This window comes from Equus quagga, chromosome 5, assembly GCF_021613505.1.
Source record: "Equus quagga isolate Etosha38 chromosome 5, UCLA_HA_Equagga_1.0, whole genome shotgun sequence".
Classification (NCBI taxonomy): Eukaryota; Metazoa; Chordata; class Mammalia; order Perissodactyla; family Equidae; genus Equus; species Equus quagga.
This window is the reverse complement of record NC_060271.1, coordinates 58,753,707-58,772,241: the sequence shown is the minus strand read 5'-3', so window position 1 is coordinate 58,772,241 and position 18,535 is coordinate 58,753,707. Positions and strand designations below refer to the sequence as shown.

Here is an 18,535-nt window from a genome sequence, read left to right as displayed (position 1 = left end):
AAGGAAGTGAAGGATCTATACAATGAAAACTACAAGACTTTCTTGAAAGAAATTGACAATGACATAAAGAGATGGAAAGACATTCCTTGCACATGGATTGGAAGAATAAACATAGTTAAAATGTCCATACTACCTAAAGCAATATACAGATTCAATGCTATCCCAATCAGAATCCCAAGAACATTCTTCACAGAAATTGAACAAACAATCCTAAAATTCATATGGGGCAACAAAAGACTGCGAATTGCTAAAGCAATCCTGAGCAAGAAAAACAAAGCCGGCGGAATCACAATCCCCGATTTCAAAACATACTACAAAGCTACAGTGATCAAAACAGCATGGTACTGGTACAAAAACAGGTCCACAGATCAATGGAACAGAATTGAAAGCCCAGAGATAAAACCACACATCTATGGACAGCTAATCTTCGACAAAGGAGCAGAGGGCCTACAATGGAGAAAAGAAAGTCTCTTCAACAAATGGTGCTGGGAAAACTGGACAGCCACATGCAAAAGATTGAAAATTGACCAGTCTTTTTCACCACACACCAAAATAAACTCAAAATGGATCAAAGACCTAAAGATTAGGCCTGAGACAATAAGTCTTTTGGAAGAGAATATAGGCAGTACACTCTTTGACATCAGTTTCAAAAGAATCTTTTCGGACACTGTAACTCCTCAGTTGAGGGAAACAATAGAAAGAATAAATAAATGGGACTTCATCAGACTAAAGAGCTTCTTCAAGGCAAGGGAAAACAGGATTGAAACAAAAAAACAGCTCACTAATTGGGAAAAAATATTCACAAGCCACTTATCCGACAAAGGGTTAATCTCCATAATAGACAAAGAACTCACACTGCTTAACAACAAGAAAACAAACAACCCGATCAAAAAATGGGCAGAGGACATGAACAGACATTTCTCAAAAGAAGATATGAATATGGCCAATAGACACATGAAAGGATGTTCATCATCGCTAATCATCAGGGAAATGCAAATCAAAACTACACTAAGATATCACCTTACACCCGTTAGATTGGCAAAAACATCCAAAACCAAGAGTGACAAATGTTGGAGAGGTTGTGGAGAAAAAGGAACCCTCATACACTGTTGGTGGGAATGCAAACTGGTACAGCCACTATGGAAAACAGTATGGAGACTTCTCAAAAAGTTAAAAATAGAAATACCCTATGACCCAGCCATCCCATTACTGGGTATCTATCCTAAGAACCTGATATCAGAAATCTCAAGAGTCCGTTGCACCCCTATGTTCATCGCAGCATTATTTACAATAGCCAAGACGTGGAACCAGCCTACATGCCCAGAAACTGATGATTGGATAAAGAAGATGTGGTATATATACACAATGGAATACTACTCAGCCATAAAGAAAGACAAAATTGGCCCATTCACAACAACGTGGATGGACCTCGAGGGTATTATGTTAAGCGAAATAAGCCAGTCAGAGAAAGACGAACTCTATATGACTCCACTCATAGGTGGAAATTAGTATATTGATAAGGAGATCTGATCGGTGGTTACCAGGGAAAAGGGGGGGTGGGGGGAGGGCACAGAGGGGGAAGTGGTGTACCCACAACATGACTAACAAAAACGTACAACTGAAACCTCACAAGGTTGTAATCTATCATAACATTAATAATAAAAAAAAAAAAAAGCGTGGGGAGAGGGAAAGTGGAGGAGAGAGAGGGCAAGAAGAAAAGAACAGTGCCTGAGATGGAGTCCATCACCCAATAGGCAATGGACACACTGGGGCCTGAAGAGTCAAAACAGGTCCAGAGCCTTTGGGAGAATGTACGAATGCTTTGAGGGATTCCCCAGACACTGTCAAAGAGATGCTGTTCTGGAGGCCAGCAAGTCTGTGGTGACAGCTCCCTCGACATCCTAGTGGAAGCAACCGAAGAATTATGTGCCACAGAAAAACATGGCCTGAGGAAGAGTGAAAGAACAGATAACACTGTCCAAAGGTTTATGTACTAAAAGATATGTATGATGTAAAGAGTTTTCATTTTTACTAGAGAGATTTTCACCTCACAGGCTCATTTTAGAACCTAACCATATATTAGACAAAACTGCACAGGACAATTAAATGCAAGTATATTGTAAGAGTGTAAAGATGACATTTTTTGTTTCCTACAATAAAAATTCCTGTAAATCACAAAGAAAATACAGGTAAGGGCTTATTACATCATAAAAATGAGTTGTTCAAATCAATTTATATGTGCAATCATTGTTGGAAAGTAGATACTCTGCTATTTCGCTATATTCCAGGTTCTGGTCTAAAAAGCGGTTATTTTTTTAAAAAACAAAGAGAACGCAATGATAGCTTACAGACACCAGAAGACAGTGTCCTAAAAACTAACTGGCAAGTAGGATGATCAAACTATTCTAGAGAATATAAAGTCACAAAGTCAAATTAAATGTTTATTGGGCCAGCCCCATGGCATAGTGGTTAAGTTAGGCATGCACCACTTCAGCAGCCTGGGTTCATGGGTTGGGATCCCAGGCGCAGACCTACACCACTCATGAGCCATGCTGTGGTGGCCACCCACATAGAAAAGTGGAGGAGGACTGGTACAGATGTTAGCTCAGGGCTAATCTTCCTCAAAAAAAAAAATTTAAATGTTTGTTTGTTAGAATGAATGTTGTCAACCCTATAATAACATACACTTATAATAAATATTTCCTTGTTATTACATGTCAAAATTTACATTCATTTTTAAGAATGTGTACATTCATATTTTATTTACGCTTACCCCAAATAAATAAAAATTTACTTTTCTTTTCAGAGGTATAATTCAAATTGGACAAGGAAAACACAGCTAATTACGTTTTACAATAAGATTTCTAGGGAAATAACTTGATATTTGAATAATCAAAGCAAAAATCATCATTTACTTACTTGCCACCATCATCCCAAAGGTCAGCATATTAGTATGAACACTGGTTTCTTGCAAGTAACACAGTGAAAGGTACTTTTTTGACTTGCCACTGTTTTCGTATAAAATATTACTTCTATTTTATTCCCTATTTCCAGATGTGTTGGGAACTGATATTGTCCCCAAAGTATTTGAAAAAAGAAAGCTGACACAGAATATGAAGAAAACTGAAACAACACCCCACACAGGATATGATCAACATCTAGAGCCAACAGGAAGGACATACCAGAGCCTGAAGACACTATAAACATTTATCAGCAATTTAAAGAAAAGTGGGCTTCACTCATTTACAGGATTTTCCTCTGCTATTTAAGTCTCTCTAGCGTAGGAGTTTTGTCAGTTCATGAAAGAAGGCCAGCACTTGAAATGTTAAGTGAAACACTGTTTTCTTTCAGCTAGCTATTTAATTGTTCCTTTACAAAATCTGGCTCCCTGTAAGTCACTTTCACAAAATATAGAAAAGAAGCTTCTTCTACCTTCATAAGAAATTAACTTACTGCATCTTTTTCCGGGTTGCAGACTTTCACCCAGAGAATATGGTCCAAGAGCCAATCAATGGGTTTCTCCTTATAGAACATAAATATGAACTCTACAATCAGAGTGAGGTCTGGTGCTTGAAACATTTTACCTGAAAAGATATCCCCAGTCAATAGCTGTAATAAAGAAACCAAGCAACAAATGGCTTAAATAAGAGAAATCTATACAACAAATACATTAAAGCTGTGCTTCCGATCATAAATCATTGTGAATAATCCCCACTTGTCTTACCAAAACCAAAGAAACCTGCATTAGCTAAACACTCCAAGTTGTCACCTGGGTATAAAAGGAAGTACTGAACTCCTGACTTTCTCTGTTACAAAATCTATCCGACAATTACTGGCTCAAGGGAGTCAGGAAGCAGGCAGAGATTTTTCCTTTATGCTTATTAAGATTCTTCCCATAAAAAAAGAAACTTAAGAGGTGTAGGTAAAAATTTTTAACTAAATCAATTAATGCAAAAAACAAGGACTCCTAATTCTGTCTTCACTGAAACCTTCACAAGTAAAGATGTTTTTTGACTCTTAAATTAAGTTTTGAGACAAATGATCAACAAGGTCAAAGGCCCAGCCTCTAATACTTAAAGTTTTAAAGTACCACAGGAAGTGAAATGTTATCCTCTGGGTGTTTCTTAAAACCCGTAAATTCCCTTCAGTTCTTCAACTTTAAACATATTCTCTTTAATTGGATAATTTAGGAATTTTAGTGAAAAAAACTTGTAAAATGAGCACCCTGACTAGTCACTGAAAGCAACATATGAATACCAATTACTGAACAAGAACCTCATGTACTACATCAAATACCAGGAATTCATATTAGAAAACTGCTAGTGTTGCATTCTTTTCAAAAGAACCTCAACCTTGCAAAAGCACTGGGCTATACAGGAGGCACTGGGGGCGCCAGAGAAGAACTCCAGAGGAAGCATTACAATCTCTGAGGTCTCCAAACGCTACTTGGGATTGACTTTCATCATTTCATACATGGAAGTTTACCTAAGTTAAACTTCCTCAAAAGCACTCCATTTCTAGAGAAAAAAAGACAAATTTAAGGTAAAAAAACAATTAGTTTAAGACTCCAAGAGTCACAGTTATTTCTGAAAAGCAGAGAAATCTGACACTTTCCTTACCAATGAAGCCCAGCTGGGAGAACTCTAGTATCATCCATTCCTCAGAAGAAAGTTGAAGTGCAAAATTTTTTATAGTGTTAAAGTAATTCTGTTTGACAATAATATCGTCTTCAAGCTAAAGGAAGTTGAACAATCATATTAATAACTCAGAAAGAGAAGGACACATTCAAACAGAAGGACATTCTTTATTGTGGAAAAACCAAAGTACACTTTTATAATGAAAATCAAGAAAACAATGGTCAACAATGATGAAAATATAAAAAAAATGTATTAAAAGAAAATGAGGAAAATAAAATGGAAGATGCACATAGCAAGTCAACTAACCCACTCCCTCACTGTGGGAAATAACAATACCACTCCACGAATTACCCCTTTTGGTCCTTTCATAGTGCCCAACATGATTTTACACCATCTTTTTTATTCTTCAAAGGAAAAGAATTTCTGTTGGCCTTTTAAATTTTTTTGCTTTTTGCATAATACATGTACCAAGTCAAAAAGAAAGTCAAAGAAAAAGCTAGCAGCTTTCCTTCTCTGCACTCCACCCTGCTAGCTGAGGTGACCAATGTTAAAAGCTGGGTGTGCATCCATTTGACACCTTCTGTATGGACATACAGCACATACAGGCCCATACATACTTACGGTTCCCATCTACATTTACATTTTTATTAAAAAAGGATCATATTATGAAACTGGCTTTTTTCTCTTAATATATCATGAATATCCTTCCATGGTAATAAGGATATATTTAAATCACATGATCTTTTTAGTAGATGCATACTGTGCCACAGTATTGATGTATAACAATTCACTCAACTCTTCCCTGCTCATAGGCAGACATTCAGGTTGTTTCTCATTTTTTGTCAAAGCAAACAAATGCTGCAATAAATACGCTTATACTTACACATTAGTGTTTTTCATTTCTGTAGGATAGATTCCTAAAAGTTCCCTTTTTATAATTTATAAGATATCTTCAAAATACTTAAGATGCTGTGGCAATTCACAGAGTGCCAGTTAACCCCATGTACTCTGCCAGCACCATGTGTTATCTACCCTCAGAATTTTTACCAGCTCCATGAGGAGTTGACAGAGATCAGGGATCAGGAGTGTCTACAAAGACTTCCTCCACAGAATGTCCTTTCATAAAATTTTAAAGTCACAAGATGATTTTAATATCCTAAGAAACTTTTCCTCTTCTTAATTTCATGTTATCATTTCCAGTTACCCACTAAGTAATTTTCACTTATTTTAGTATTTAGATCTTTCACATCTTTAAGTCCCATACGTTTTCTTCTTCCCACCTGTGAAGAAATAGTAGTACTTGGAAAGATATGACACTGAATCACCAAATATTTATTGAGCTTCTATTATGTTCCAGACACTAGACTAAACACTGGGAATATTTCAGTGAACAAAAAGACATGTTTTATGCCCTCAGAGCTTTTAGGGAAGCTGAAGGGAAAACTAGACAAAGCATAGAGCTACACTGGCACCCACCCTTGCTTTCTGAAAGAGATGCCCATGCTCAAACCTAAACACTTCCTGTATATACCCAAAGGAAAGATGACCCCTATTATCAGGCAATTCCACGTTTTTCCAATAAGTAAGTTTAAAAACAAGTTTTGGACTAATTTAAAAATACAGAGATGTAGATGAAATAGTCAAATGTTTACTTAAAATTTAGTACACTAATTTTGGTTATCACACAAATTCACATTTTTTATATTAAACTAGAAAAATTACTTTGTTCCACTCTCACATCTCATCCAACAACTTCACTTGTTAAAAAACTTTTTATTTTAAGATAATTATAGATTCATATGCAGCTCTAAGAAATAATAGAGAGATTCCCAAACACCCTTCACCCAGTTTCCCCCAGTATAACATTCTCCAATATAACTACAGTACAATATCAAAATCAGCAAACTGACTTTGATACAATTCATCGACCTTATTCAAATTTCACCAAGTTCTACATGTATTCAGTGGTGTGTGTTTATGTGTATTTGGTTCCGTGCAATTTTACCTGTGTAGATTTGTGTGACTACCACTACAGTTAGAAGACAGAACAGTTCCATCACAAGGATTCTCAAGCTACCCTTTGTATCCACAGCCACCTCTCTCTCTTTCACTCCCTTCCTAGCCTCTGGTAACCAATAGTCTGTTCTTTAACTCTATACAGTCATGCGTCACATAACGATGGTGATACTCCTAAGAAATGTGTCATTAGGCAACTTTGTCGTTGTGCGAACATCATAGCGTCCTTAGATGAATCTAGATGGTATAGACTACTACACACCTAGGTTATATGGTATTAATCTTATGGGACCTCCATCGTATATGTGGTTCATTGTTGACCAAAACGTCATTATGTGGTACATGAGTAATTTTGTCATTTCAAGAATGCTATATAAATGGAATCATACAGTATGTAACTTTTTAAGACTGGCTTTTTAAACTCGGCATAATACTCCTAAGATCCAAGATGTATGTTTCTTTTCATTATTAGTATTCCATGGTATGGATGTACCACAGTTTGTTTAACCATTCGCCTCCTTAAGAACGTTTAGGTTGCTTCCAGATTTTGGCAATTACGAATAAAGCTGCCATGAACCTTCATGTACAGGTATTTTAGTGAATATACGTGCTTCTCTGCCACCAGTGTTTCGTTATGGCAAGAGACACTCTTTGAAAAATCTAACCCATATCTCATTAGTGATCGCTAGTTTACAGAGGAAAGCTAAAAAACAAGATGTACAATATTGTTTTTACAGTATGCAAATGTAGAATCAGAAAGAGGTGGAATGTTATATTTACATTTTTGCTTAAGTTTTTTAAAAGTATAAGGAGAAACCAAAAACTAATGGTGGTCACCCATGGGGGAGAGAAGAAACACAGTAAAGGGGACAGGCCTAAAAGTGAGACTTCTGTGAATGTATCTTGTTTTACACAAGTTCTTTTTTTCTTCTTCTCCCCAAAGCCCCCAGTTGCAATATCCTAGTTGCAGGTACTTCTAGTTTCTCTATGTGGGATGCTGCCTCAGCATGTCTTGATGAGCAGTGCTAAGTCCACGCCCAGGATCCATACCCGCAAAACCCTGGGCTGCTGAAGTGGAGCACATGAACTTAACCACTTGGCCATAGCACTGGCCCCTACATAAGTTTTGGTTTTGGAATGTTATGTTTTTTACAAGTAAAAAGGGAAAAATATCCTAAAAACTGAATACAAACTGAAACAAATGAACCTAGTTTCATATCAAGTTGACAGCATGGTAACACCATATAAAGAATCTCTAGAAGTGACTTTCAAACAGAATTTTGACTATATAGTCACAACAGGCTATAATCTAAGAGGAAAAAAAGGACAAAGAAAATTTAAATTGCATTCAGTAGTCTAACTGTTAGTAGTGATCTTGGTATTGTTATTTTGAAACTATTGTAGTCTATATTATAGAATAAAAGAAATACGTCATTAGGATAATTTTATTGAAAACCAAGAGAAAAGAAATACATGTATAAATTCAAAAAAGTTAAATAAAAACCCTATAATCTTACATTTCAACTGGGAATATCAATATAAACTTGTGATTTTTTTTTCTCTGAAAAGTAAAATCTCTTTTCCTTGCTGAAAAGCCTAGAAGCAAGGACACCAAAATAGCAATAGCAATCTCAAGCACTCAGATTGTGTCCTAAATAGCATATGCTTCCAAAAGGCACAGGATCTTTACAGAAATGGCTGATTCTAGATCTGGAATAAAAAATACGCAAGATGTGTCAGTCAGCAAAGAAGTGATCAAAGATTACTGGACTTATATGTAAAGAACATAAGAGCCAGTTTGAAGAGATTCCCACTGGCTTATGATGTACCAATGTAAGCATCAACATAAATAATGATTGCAAAGATTGAGGCAAATCAAATATATCTTAAAAATCCATGAGTTCATAACGATACTTTAAAAATGGCCACAACTGGAGATTGCTAGGGTTCCAAATTTAACAACTGATGAAGAGAAAATCAAACATTTATCATGCCTTTCCTCTGTGAGCTATTTTTCAAGGTAACCAAGTAGTTAAGGAGGGAAAGTTCTCTATAGAAGAATTCAGCTTATAAGAGCATTAGAAATTACAGAATTAGAAAATTACCACTTGGCAACCTCTAAAGAAATAATTGGTCTGGGGGTAAATATTCAATGGATCCTGAAATCATAGGAGGAATGGCTGCTGGGGAGGTTTACAAAGGAGAGATGAAGCTGACACCACTAAATCCACTGATTAATCTCAGCATCAGTAAAAGTGGGACAACCAGACATACAGCGCCTCCTTATGTGATACAGGAAGAATTACTCAGTACCACCCATGAAATGCCTGAATCATCGAACAGTTTTCCAGAAGACACTGTTTTCAATTCCAAGTTATTTGTGATACAGCACTTTATGAAATTGTGTATGATGCTGTCACTGGAAACTTCATTCCAAGCCATAAGCATAGCGCTAGGACAAGTGGCATTTTCTTCTTCCCTTGTTTATGTCTCTGAGGACCAGAGTCAGCCCTGGCTCTACTGCCTTTTTAAAGGCACTCTTCAGAAGTCTTGGGTAATACACCCCCAACATAGGCAACACATTCCTAGGACAATCATAAAGTCTAGGTTAAAATCCTTTGCTTCCTAACCCCTCACTATGATTTTCCCCAAATTTCCCAGGTGATTTCTATCCTTCACAAACACTCAAAACTAGCATTAAACTGAAGACTTTCCAGGCAAATATGTTTTTCCCACCAATACTTTATAAATCATAATAAACTCACTGAGAGAATTCTATATGAGATTATGTAAAGACTTGAATGTGAAGCAACTCCCTCTTTTTGAGGCATAATTTTTTGGCAAATAGGGTAATTTTAAGAATGTTCACTGAATTCATCCTTGAAACAGCTAAAAAGTTGGAAACAATCTAAACGACCAACAATAAAGTCATTATGATACGTGAATACTCTGAATGACGTCAAGAAGTGAGTAAAAATTGTACCAATCTATAATTACTGGCATATAAAGGTATCTACACTATGTTAAGTGACATCAAAACAGGCTATATGACAGTACGTACAAAATGTTCTTGTAAAAAATGGTTGCATTAAATGAGTTAAGATGTGTAAAGCATAAATCGTAAAGAATAATGCCTGACACATGGTAAGCATGCAATAACTGTTAGTTCATAGCTGCTTCTGCTGTTATAATATCTTATATACTGACCCTGCTTGGGAAAAGTTCTCCTTAACATCCTCTCCTTCTTAACCCCATCTTTCCTTAATTTCCTAAATATTTACTTTTCCTATACTCCACCAAAAAGCTTTGAGGTTCCATTAATTCTTTCCTTGGAGGGAAATTTAAAACAAATTTTAAAAGTGATACAACTATACTTTTAAATTCTCTCTATAAAGTTCTTGATCATAATGTAAATAGTTATATATGGGCCCTAGAACAAAGAGCAAGATTCAACTATACTAATATTTGGGATATGTTAAAATAAAATGTTTTGAAATTATTATTATGAAATTAAAATAAGACTTTAAGGTATTTAAAGGAAATGTACCATCCAAATCTAGGATATTGTGTTTTTATATGCACAACTGTTGTTTACTGTTACAGTGTTATATTCTGACCCTATATCATTCACATTTCCCATCCTGTGAACCAAGGAAGGGCTCGTGCACATCTGAATGCAGCTGGTCCCAGGTAAAATGTCAAAGGAGACAAAGTCTCTCCTTAATAGGTCTGCCTTCCTACATGATGCCAGGCTTTTTTCCTTCTTTCCTCCCCGCCTCAACCCCTGCCAGCAGCTGCCCAACCATTTCCTTTCTGATTTGGGGACCCAGAGCCTCTTCTTGCCACTCTCATCAAAACATCCTCTCAGGAAAAGATCTAATAAACTTTTTATACTGAAAAAAATAACCGACAGGCTTACTGTGCTATATCTCTCAGAAGTATCTGCATTTTGAACAAGGGATAAAGAACTTTGGTTAAAGAAATGAAATTCCAATTGTGAAATTCAAGCTTACATCATTAATGAAAATGAGATTTGGAAGAAACAAGAGCTTCCTAAAATTATTGAAGTTGTTGCCTATCTGACTACCTGACTAACTTAAAATCTGTATCATTAAAGACTTATTTTTTGAGCCATGCTACTAAAAGTTGGACTATTAGAATGAAATGTCAGTTTTACTATCTTCAATATAAATGTAAATGTATGGTGGCATACAACAAACAAGCCTACCATAAGACCACTAAAAACTTATATGGAAATCCTTCTGTAAAATTTGCCAAATAATTAAATCTTAAGGTTCTTTTTAACCGAGGAGAGAGGGGGATGAGAGAGAAGATGGAGGGATGGGAGAAAAGGAAGGAGGAGATGAGTGCCCTGTCCAATGTCACACCACTAAGCGGAGAGCCCGAGTTTGTGCTAACCCAGAGGATGGAAGCGCAGAGACCATGTTTCCAATGATTATGACAGACTCTTCTCCTTTCTGATACACTGTTATGTCACAGATCTCAGAGGGTTTATGCTTTCAAAACTTCCTATTTTACTGAAAATATACCATTGATGTTACTTTTTCTTTAAAAACATGAAAAACATTAAATGAAAAACCATACTTACCTGAAGGTAATATACGCCCTTTTCTTGAGCATACATCATTAGAAAACAATAATCTAGGTTTTGCTTTGTTCTCCATCTGAAATAAAAATTTTCAAAAATAAGTCAGGAATCAGACTCAAATTTAACAAAATAAGATAAGATGTATAATATTTTATAATATATATTATATATACGCAATATATATTTTATACATACATGATGTATATGTATGATATATATACAGATATATGATATAGATAGATACACATACATGATATACCCACCTAAGAGAGAATGAAAGAGAATTCACTTTTCTCTAATAAAGCCTTTATCAAAATGTATTCCCTCAAAACACTAATCCTCAAGACATCCTGAAGGAAAAAGAAGTCTAAGGTCAAGTAAGTTTGGGAAGCACATATATTCTCTTTCTGGTTACATATTAGTATATTAGAGGCACTGAAATATCCAGCAGTAAAACATATTTGTTGAAAAAAGTTTTTAATCTAATATTTACCAAACTTCCTTGACCACAGGCCCTTTTTTCAGTAACATCTTAATGGAACTAGGGCTTCGAGAATTACACTTTGGGGAATCACTGCTCTGGTGCTTAGGACTATGTTTTGCATACAGGCAGAGATTAACAAATATGTACTAAATGCTTAAAAACCCCAAATATCATATTAAAATTGACAATATTAAGTCCTTTCAGCGAATTCTTGGTAGCCTACAGAAACACACTGACAGTTTATCATAGGGATAAACTGGCAACTGATGTTGAACAAGAGAAGTGGTTCCAAAAGCCAGGTTAAAAAAACACAATAAAATCGAAGCTTTGAATCATACTAAGTAAACTTCTCCAGAATATACCTCACAACCTGTTCTGAATTTAATGAGATTATCTAGAATTTTTTACCAAATTCAACCCAAAACATTTTTTAAATAAAAACATATTTATTGAGAGGCAATTAACGAACTGTGTGAACATATCTGTCTCTGGGACAAATTAACAACTCAAGAAATACAATAAATCTCTTCCCCAAATACTATTTTTTTCCTCTTTTCCGGTTATAGAAAATCCAAAACTAATACCAATATCTCTTAAATTATTTTGTTTTTAACAACAACACAATGAAAGTTAAGTCCTCTAATTTTAGAGATCCAGAGATGAATAAATCCAATTGACTAATTACACTACTGCAATATAATTTTGCAGAACAGTATTACTGTTTTTATTACTTTTATTGAACCAATTCTCATTTATGTTGCATGCAGACATCAGATTTCTATCTGGACTAAGTTTTGTGTTATACTGAATATACTCTTAAGAAAAGTTCTAACATCAGAGAGCAGCACAGTTACAAAAGTTGTTAAGTTTACCAAATTCAACCTGTCATCTGAGACTCCGTAAAATTTCCAATAAAATAACCAAAAGTTGTTAGCTCTCACTAATTAGCTCAATCCTGAAATGTATTAACCTTCGATAAACAAGAACTACATTTATTATCTATTACACTTACAAGGGTGGGGGATTTTAAACAACACAACCTCACCTTACTCTTTCTTTAGAGTCTCCAAACGTCTCCTTTAAGTTTGTCAGGTCAGGGTAATAGCTCTCAGGAGGTGATATTACTTCCACCAAGCCAGAACTGATTTCTTTAGAAAACCTATCATGAGAAAGGTTAGCTGAGTTATTTAAGTTCTGTGGGACTTTATTTATCTTAATGCTCAACTTACTGTGTTTAACATAATACACATCAGTAAGATATACTTTTATGGTCATAGTGTGTTCAGTAAGGTAGCTCATCACTGATTTTATTTGTCAGAAAATACAGGTTTTTCCAATAGCACAAGGTTTCTTTAAAAATAATGCCTAAAAAACAGTGTAAAATGGCACTATCCTTCGAGTAGCATAGAAATCCCAGGCCAACAGTAGGTATTACATTCCCAAATAGTATCAGAATTTTAAAAAATCAAATCAAGGGGTCACAGAAAATAGAGACATGAAGAAAAACAAACTAATACATGTGTGTGTACTTATATACATATATTCATGCAAAAGTCAAAGTTCTTCAATTTTCAGGAAGGTTTATTTGTGGGTTATAGACTATATGTCATTGTAAACTGGTGTTTCTCAACTGGGCGTGACCCTTTCACCTGAGGGTACACTGAGTAGTGTCTGGAGACATCTGACCATCATAAGTGGGGGCAGTGCTACTGACATCTAGTGGGCACACACCAGGGATGCTGCGTACACAGCCTACAAAGCATAGGACAGTCCTCACAATAAAGAGTTATCTAGCCCAAAATGTCACTAGTGCCAAGGTTCAGAAACTCTGTTCTAAAGTCTTTTTAATCAGTCTTTACTGACTCAAATGTAATTTCTTTCACATTTGCATTCTCCCTTATTTCATTTTTGCAAACCTCCACAAGATGTTCGTGCGACAACCTGCCTTCACACAAATGTTCTTAGTGATGAACTGCACTTTTTTCTGGGCTTGGTTTTCCTACACACTGAGGAAAAAGGGAATCAGGAGAATTACTGCATCAGCCCCACAGACCTGCCCACGTAGGAGCGATAATGATTGCCCTGTTCCTATATTTAAGGAGTCTATGCTAAACAGTGCCTATAGAAAAGGCTGCCAAGAAATTGAGCACTTGAAGGAAAATCTAACAAATGCACAATTTAATCCTGAACTATGCATATATTTTTAAAATCCTTGTTTTAGCTTTCTTGCCATCCTCCTCATGGCTGGGAATCTTTTTTTTTCCTTTTTGGTGAGGACGATTGTCCCTGAGCTAATATCTGTTGCCAATCTTCCTCTCCCCACCCACCCCCTAAAAGCCCCAGTACATAGTTGTACAGCCTAGTTGTAAGTCTTTCTAGTTTTTCTATGTGGGATGCTGCGACAGCATGGCTTGACGAGTGGTGTGTAGGTCACCCCAGGATCTGAACCAGCGAACCTTGGGCCACCAAAGTGGAGCACACGAACTTGACCACTCAGCCATGGGGCTGGCCCCCTTGTTTTAGCTTTTTGATAGACAAAGATAGAGCCACATTATTTTAAATCCAGACTCGGCAAATAATTGTTATTTCTCTTTTAGTTTTCGTTGTAAGGAGAAGATATATCTTTTGGGGGCAAAAACAGATACAATTCAATGAAGAAACCCATATCAAGACTAATTTTTATGACATCACTATTAAAACTATGAAGGCAATATTAACTAATGCTACCCGAAACTTACTAAGCTTTCCATCTGTTACCTACAATGTGCCTTGCTCACAGTAAATTGTTACACAATCTTTGCAGAATAGAATAAAAGATTTAAACATAGTTTAGCCTTGAGGTTTGAAAGTGCTATGCAACTATCTGCCCTGACAGCAGAAATTTTTTTTCTTGGTAAACAGAGAGTGAAGGATTTAAGTAATCTCATATGTCTCTCTATATCCACTGTCTCCAGGATTAAACACTGTTATGTGATGGTGCTACCTACATATGACATTCAAGTCTTTTCTTAATGAAATACACAAATTTATCCCATCAGATAACTGGATATATATGCATTCACTTTATGACAATGTAAAAGACCAATGATAGGTGGCCCTATCTGTGAACTCCACAGAGAAATGAACTATAAAAGAAGGCATTTTCTTTTGGCAAAAAGCCAAAAGACAATAGTAACTAAAATATTTTCATTTCCATAATTAAGAAGAACTTACTCTTTCTCCAGGTTGGCTACAACACTGTGTACATAATCAGTATCTGTCTGGGAAATAAAAAAAACATTGTATCTACATTCATGCTTTTATATTTTTATTTAATTTTTAATACTGAACTCAAAATTAAATACATGATTAAAACATTCACTGAAAACATCACATTAAATTTTGAGACAATTTATGGGATGTACATTTCTGTATTTTTGCTGTACTAATATATATCATTGAGTACTTACTAAGGCAATAAGCAGATTTGCAAGTTTTTATTATTTTCAGTTGTCTATGTTCAATTCAATAGAAAAACTTGAGCACAAAAACTATTTCTACTTCCTCTGAAACATCCAAACTCTAATTCATGAATAAATAACAGATACAGAATGCCACAGGGAAAGATTTTTCCACTTGGAAATCATATAACCTAGGTTCAAGATTTGCCTCTGTAGCTACTGGCCTGTACAATCTAAAATAGGTCACTGCTCTGAGACTCAGTTTCCCATCCTATTTTTTTAAACAAGGTGGGAAAAAATAATACCTCAGAGCCTATGACATTAAATGACAAAACCATGTAATAAAAAGCTCTGTTATTATTCTATATTATTATTATTAGGCTGATAATGAGAACCCATGTCCAGAGCATTTTAACCACAGTTAGAAATAAACGTTGATCAGACTTCTGTACTTTTAAATTATACACAAGTGAAGATCAAATACTCCCTTTCAATTTTAAATACAATGACAGTTTATATCAAAATGCTCAATTGTTAAATGGAATCGATACATCAAATACGATCCATATTATAAAGACTGCCAAAACACTTAATACTTGAGGAAAACAAAGATAAAAAAGATAAAGCTTAAGCAAAATAAGTCAGAGGGAGGAAGTCAAATGCTGTATGATCTCACTCATAAGTAGAAGATAAAAATAATGACAAACAGTCACACAGAGACAGAGATTGGATTGGTGGTTACCAGAGGGGAAGAGAGGTGGGAAGAGGGCGAAAGGGGTGATTAGGCACATATGTGGTGATGGACTGTAATTAGTCTTTGAGTGGTGAACATGATGTAATCTACACAGGAATCGAAATATAATAACGTACACCTGAAATTTATATGTTATAAATCAATGTTACCACAATTTAAAAAAAGATAAAGCTTAAAAGCTGAGAAGATAAAACTTAACCCCAAAATTACAGAACTATTGAATTAGAAAAGTTGTTTTAGAAGAGGTTTTCTGGAAAAGTATTTTAACTTTAATTTATGTTAATTGAAAGTAATTTCTACTTTTATTATTAAATTTAAAAGGCTTAGGAGTGAGACACCTTATTAAGACCACATCCTTCAAACTCTTAACAAAGAACCATGGAGATACAACTGGCACACAACTCAAAACCCTCTACTTCCCCTACATAAACCCAAACGTTAGTGATCTCTTTCTAAATAAATTGCTATCCACAAGTTTAACCAATGAGTATCTTACCACTCACCAGGCTACAGTTTTGGAGAATATGATCAAGCCTGGTTTATATTATATAAACTTCAATGAGTTTAGCAACAACCTGAAATTCAATTTGATAAACATTTATTGAGGGCTAGCGATGTGCCTATCCAAGGAAACAGGAATACAAAGATGACCAAGACCAGCTCCCTATCCCCAGAAGGCTGTCCAAGAGGGGGGCCAGGAAGAAGCAGTTTATGTGAACGTAGATTACATAATCTGTAATAAAATTTATAAAACACAAGTGATCCATATCTAATACCACATATAATTCTTATGTTAAATGCTAACTGACATGACTAGCAAAGGATTCGCTCAAATGACTGGAATTGGTGTCACTCATACAACAGAATCAATCCTTTCTGGTATCTGCTAAGGGGATTGTTCTGGGACTCCTCTGAAGAAAGTTAAACGTGTAAAACTGACCTTTCACAATCTTTGAGATTTCAAGCGTAATCTTTCAGTACTTGACAGAATGGGTAAACAGAAAATGAGTAAGGATAGAGAAGACTTGAACAATGTTATCAACTCAACGATATAAAGTCATAAGAGGTTATTTAGAAGGTAACCATCAGTGGGGGTGGCTACCATCTTTATTTTTATGGCCTCTTTCCAGAGACTACCTATGGGCTGTCTGGCTAATTCAACCTCTCTGTCTCATCAGGACTCGTCCAGGACAGCAGTGTGATCTAAGCTTTTCTGCTCAGCATCCCATTGATCATGTGTTCCCAATTTGTACATACATACTATATTTACAAATTACATGTGTACTATTGATAGCATATTATACACCCTAAAATAGATCAAAAGTAGAAAATTTTACACTATCATATACTTCAGCGTATTATCTTAAACACACGCCATGTGTGGGCAGACAAAGCTCTAACATACCGATTAACTTACAATATTCCTTTTTAGTGTTTTATTTTTGTAGATTTAAATAGAAATACATATCAGATTTAGGCTTAAATGTCAAGTCTTCAGAGAGACTTTCTCTGACTATCCTATTTAAAAAGTCACCTCTGGGGGCCAGCCCTGGTGGCCTAGTGCTTAAGTTCAGTGTGCTCCGCTCCAGTGGCCCAGGTTCAGTCCTCAGGTGTGGACCTACACTGCTGGTTGGCGGCCATGCTGTGGTGGCAGCCCACATACAAAACAGAGGAAGATTTGCCACAGACGTTAGCTCAGTGTGCATCTTCCTTGGAGGGGAGGAGGGGGAGTCACCACTGTTTTTCTTTTTTATTGCATACTATTTTCATAGCACTTACTAAATATTCAGTTATTTATATCCATATTTTATATTCACTATTTTGGTTTTTTATGGACTGCATTTTACATTAGTTTTAAATTTCACAAGGGAGAGATCTTGTCTATTTTATTTATTAATCTATACTCAGAGCTTGACAATATGGACATTATATATATATATATATATCTCCCAGCTTACAGTGTAGGCACCAAGTAAATATTTGTGGAATGAAATGACTAGAAAGAAGATAGTAAATGTACGTATAAGAGATATTTTTTAAAACCAATGTTTAACTTCCTTCAAGTTATTTGAAATTTAGTCCTTTTAATTTTATGTTCTCTTTTGATCTGGTGCTTAAAATTCCTTCTTTTCATCTGGGTAACTGTTTTACAGCAGCCTCAAGTCTCTGACATTTGCAACATTTATCTTTCATAGGAGTTTGCCTCAAACTTTCTGCTTTACTCTTTGGACCATTAGAAATAAATTTCTATTATCTATTTTAAAAAGTATTTTTTCGCTGAGATTTCTTTCACATATTTTGTCTTTGCAGTATTATAGAACACAAAAGAATATTCAAAAGTGACATGTTATTTCATGTGTTGACTGATTTTAATTAAACATTTCCCTGAAATCAACTAACTTTGTTGCAGTTTCCTGACTGCCATGACATTTCACAAAGATGTATTTCTTTTCAAATGGGACGTCAGAAATCATTAATTTATAATAAGAAGATTGGAATTTACTATTATCATTTCAATTAATTTATACACTACTGGTAAAACTGATTCTTAAGTATACATGTGGATGAATTGTTTATGTGTATATGGGTATATGT

The 18,535-nt window shown here is 35.3% G+C and overlaps 1 protein-coding gene across 2 annotated transcripts in view; it reads right to left on the bottom strand.

Annotated features, from left to right (window-relative positions):
* Positions 1-18,535, bottom strand: part of MGAT4A (alpha-1,3-mannosyl-glycoprotein 4-beta-N-acetylglucosaminyltransferase A) — a 112,351-nt gene that overhangs the window by 24,983 nt on the left and 68,833 nt on the right. The window contains exons 5-9 of one of the 2 annotated variants that reach the window (XM_046662372.1): positions 14,960-15,006; positions 12,792-12,905; positions 11,263-11,338; positions 4,620-4,734; positions 3,454-3,584 (exon numbers count right to left, since the gene is read on the bottom strand). In XM_046662372.1, the coding sequence (XP_046518328.1) occupies positions 3,454-3,584; positions 4,620-4,734; positions 11,263-11,338; positions 12,792-12,905; positions 14,960-15,006 (483 nt within the window). The remainder of the gene's footprint in view (positions 1-3,453; positions 3,585-4,619; positions 4,735-11,262; positions 11,339-12,791; positions 12,906-14,959; positions 15,007-18,535) is intronic. The other variant, XM_046662373.1, reaches the window with a different exon arrangement.